Below are 4,431 nucleotides of genomic sequence, written 5' to 3' on the forward strand. Positions count from 1 at the left end.
ATTGCATTATTCAAGGGAATAAATCTTTTCCTGAATAATTTGTTGATTTTTTATTAATATTAAAATTATATAAAAAAGAAGAAGAAAAAATAGAATATAATAAAGTAATACATGTATTGAAAAATAAGTGTGTACGATGCAACAATCTATTATTAATGATAGGAGAATTTTCTAAATTCTCCGCAAACAAAAATTTTGATTAATCTCAATGGAAGTCCATTTTTTAATCCTTTTTACAATGGTAATCTTGCAATATCTTTCAAAGGACTAACATTTTTTTTTTGCAATATTTCTTGTATAATAAATTTATTTTTTTGTTAGAATAGAAAACAAGAATGATCGATAAGTGTTTCATCGAAACGCGAAATTTATATATACATATGTATATAATATATACATATATCATTATGAAGCTAGTATTAAAAAATGAATATATCTTCTCGTTTAGCATTTAAATAAGCGCAAATCGATTTTAACAGCGATTTATTATATCTTGATTTATTTTTTTATTCGTACGAACAAGTATTATCACTCATTTTTACATAGTTGCATTTATTATGTACAATTAAAAATTTTAATTCAATTGTCTAATTGAAAATATCTCAATTGCAACTTTGTTCTTGTTTTCGATTAATTAATATACCAATTAATAGACATGTAAAAATATAATTCAATAACGATCAAGTTTTTTATTTGAAATTTTTATCATCTATTGATATTGAATTTTATTAGAGAAGACTTGTTCAACGTTATTGACAGAACAATCGATCTATTATTTTAATGAAACATACGGATTGAGAGTGTTGAGCTATTTTTATTTTCTTCTTTCTTTTTTTCGAACATCTGTACAAAATAATAGATGAATATAGAATGTTAAAGAAATGTTGATCGTAATGTACACTATCTTAAACATACATTGATATTTCGTAAAAAAAAAAAAGAAAAAAAAATTATAAGATATAAAGAAAAAGAACTAGTTTAACGGTACAGAATTACACGGTACAGAATTTTATATGCAGAGAGTCGAGTTTGATGTGTCAGTGTTATTGTATAACGCCTTTAATAAATCACATGAAGGAAGAACAAATTAAAGTTGTTTCTGACCAGACACACGACTCTGTTCACGTAAGATATCCGTCTTTTTAGATTTTTATTTATGTAGCAATTTTCTGTATATAAAATAAAACTTTATTTACAAAGAAAGAAGATCTAACTATTTCAGCAGAAACTATCTGTGCCCGCATATTAATTAAATTTTATTATTTGCACATGACAAAGAAATATATTTTTTGGTAAAATTTTATATTTTTACCAAGATATTTAGTAATTCCTGTACATAGTTCGAAATTGTTTGAATTAATCTTCAAATTTCTTTTTATCATATTTTCAATTACAATTTCTTTTCCATATTTTCCATTATTTCGACTATTTATAATATATTTGAAACGGAAAAATATTAAATTTTTTAAATCTACTTTCAATATTTTTAAATTATAAATTAATTATTCCGAATATAATTCCCTTTTAGAAATAAAAATATTTGTTTCCCAATCGACAAATTATCATGACCACAACTCGCTTAAATACCAAATAATGTAAATATTAAAAAATATATATATATATATATATACACACACACACGTATATCATTAAATCAAATTATATTAAAATTAACTCGATCTAATTAACATACCCTTTATATAATAAAACGCATAATGTTTGAAACAGAAACAGTATTTCAAATATATATAAATCCATTTTCACTCTCTGGTCGTTTTCAATAATTTTCAACAATTTTAATAACAATCTCATCTTCCGTTTCAGTCATTTACGCCAAGCAGGTAGGTCCGAAGAGGTATCGTCTGTTGCGCCAGCCACGAGTGAAGAAGGAATCGAATCATTTGTCGCCAGACAGCGAGGCATCTTCACCGCACATCGTTTCTTCCCCCATTTACGTGACGACCCCAACGCTGAGCTTGCCGCAAACGTCGAAAAGCTTGGACGAAACGAGAATTTCGCCGTTGCCGCCGCAATCGATTCTGGTGAACCAGCCTAGTCTGTTGACAGTGACCACCACGACGAACCTGTTGACCGTACCCCAGCCATCCTACTTGATGAAACAACATTCCCACCCGCTCTTGTCCACCCAGCAACAATCATCCGGTGGAAATTATTGGATACACAGGCAACACTCGAATCCGGAGTTCCCTAGAAGAACGACAAGTCCCTCGATCGTCGTGGAACCGGCACCTGTCATTAAAACGGAGGAGGATATTCTGGAGGATCCAATTGCCACCACCACTACCACTACCTCTACTACCGATAGCACTACTACAGCAGGCTCTACGTCTGGATTGAGGGTGAAAACTACGGAGCTTAGACGGAGTTCATCGTCACCGCAAGTAAGAGATTCCAAGGAATTTAAATTCCAAGGAATTACATTTGAGAAAAAATAATAATTGGTCGAATTGCTTTCAGTCTTCGAATTACATCGACGATACAAACTTATATTGAAGAATGGTTACCAATTGACCAATTAACTTTATTTAAATTGAATCTTGTTGCAGACAACGAGCAGGGAATCGCGAGAGAACACGGGTGATCTACGTGTCGGCCATTGTCCAGTATTACGTCCAGGGCCAGCACTGCGTTGTAATCATTGTTGGAACACGATAGACGCCCAAGGGAGGACGCTTCGTAGGAAAACGAAGTATCATTGTCCCCAGTGTCAGGACAACCTGTGCATTGTACCCTGTTTCCAAGAGTATCACGAGCGACGAGAATTGAAGTTGAAACCTTTGCCGAAAACGAGTTCGGTCTAAAGCGTTTTCGTTTTGTAAATATATCATTTTTGAATCGTACACGTCAATTTCGAGCACGTGGTTTTAACTGGCGTAAAACGAATCGATGATGACTCTACAGTGAGCCGTGTGAATTGTTCGATTTGTAATCGATCGATCACCGATTTAATCTTTTGCCTTTTTCGTCCAGGCTCAATTATTTTTGTGAGTGTATTTCGATACACTCGCAATGGTTCTCCATGATGCCATAAAATTAATCCGAAGTTTTGAAAGAATTTGAAATGGATCATTTTTAAGAGATCTTTCGAGCGTGAGAACTGGTTTTTTTTCATTGTATTGTTGTTTGTCAAATGATATTTTGAAAAGAAAAGAATGGAAAAAGAAGAATTGAAAATGAAAGTTCCTAAAGATATTAGTAGAATGATACTGTTGAAGATTTTTAAATTAATGAGACACGAAATGTTTTAGAGGTTCATTTGGACTTTTAAATAGTAAAAGTAAAGGAATAATATTAATTTATGTTATAATCTATATGTTATATCGAAATTGATTCTATGTTTCTTATTATTGATTACATAATGAAAATATTCTAATTTTTAACTTTTTAGAATAAAAAAATATACGCGTTGATAATTTCAATATTATTAAATTATAAATAATTTTTGTTTATAAATATTTGAAAGAATTTCTGAAAGAAAGCTTTCTTCTTATAAATTTTAAATAATTTAAAACAAACATAATAGGACAATGAAAGTCTTATATAGAATGATATAAAATTATTGCTGAAGTTTGTTGCATATTAAAAATAGATGAGATGAAGACAAGTTGTCTTTCTACTTAAAAAGTAGAAATAGTACTTAATCTATATGCACTTAATTAAACCCTTAACTCAGATCAAACTCAGGCTTAATCAGACTAAAAGATCATCAATTCCAATTAATTTTAACAAACTTGAATCTAACTTAATACAAATATAAATATATCAGAATACTTACTAGTTTGATTCAGTAGAAATAACTTAAGCATCATATAACAACAAAATTAAAATTTAATTTGGACTATTATAAATATATTCAACGCAAATAATTCAAAATCAATGCAAATAACTAATAGTTTCAAGTTTAGTTTTTCTGATTCAAGATTAATTTAATCTGGAATCACAACAAATTATTTAAAACTTATCTGATTAATTAAAGTTATTGATCTTCTTTCTTAAGAAGATTTTTCTTTTAATAAAGAACAGAAATTTAATAAAAAAAAAAATATGTCATTTAGAAGTCAGTGTCTACAGCATCTTGTATGTAACACTGTGTCCTCTGGTAAGGTTTCTTGATTAAAAATCGTATTGCCCGTTTCACGAAAAGCATTTCCAAGAATTTCCTAAGGGAGTAAACAAAGTTTGTTTGAAGGGAACGTCCCTGTGAGACGTGGAAACGGCAAGGGATGTTCCTTTGAGGATGTCGAGCGTCGCAAATATTAACACGAGAAGACGATGAGGACTGGTTTTACGTGCTGCAATTGAAACGAAGATGGTAGAATCTCACGGTATCCCGCTTTTTCTCCAGGAATATCCAGGTATTTACCCACCCTTTTCCCTCTCTTTTAATCCTACAAGATTTCGTATTCCAGT

The 4,431-nt window shown here is 30.5% G+C and overlaps 1 protein-coding gene across 1 annotated transcript in view; it reads left to right on the plus strand.

Moving 5' to 3' along the window:
• The window catches only part of LOC102675895 (probable serine/threonine-protein kinase dyrk2), a 9,725-nt gene extending 6,475 nt beyond the window's left edge, over positions 1 to 3,250 (plus strand). Inside the window, exons 6-7 of the mRNA XM_006609717.2 lie at positions 1,825 to 2,402; positions 2,568 to 3,250. Coding sequence (XP_006609780.1) covers positions 1,825 to 2,402; positions 2,568 to 2,822 — 833 coding nt within the window. The 3' untranslated portion in view covers positions 2,823 to 3,250. The remainder of the gene's footprint in view (positions 1 to 1,824; positions 2,403 to 2,567) is intronic.
• Positions 3,251 to 4,431: the final 1,181 nt, after the last annotated feature.

This window comes from Apis dorsata, unplaced genomic scaffold (assembly GCF_000469605.1).
Source record: "Apis dorsata unplaced genomic scaffold, Apis dorsata 1.3 scaffold_59, whole genome shotgun sequence".
Lineage (NCBI taxonomy): Eukaryota > Metazoa > Arthropoda > Insecta > Hymenoptera > Apidae > Apis > Apis dorsata.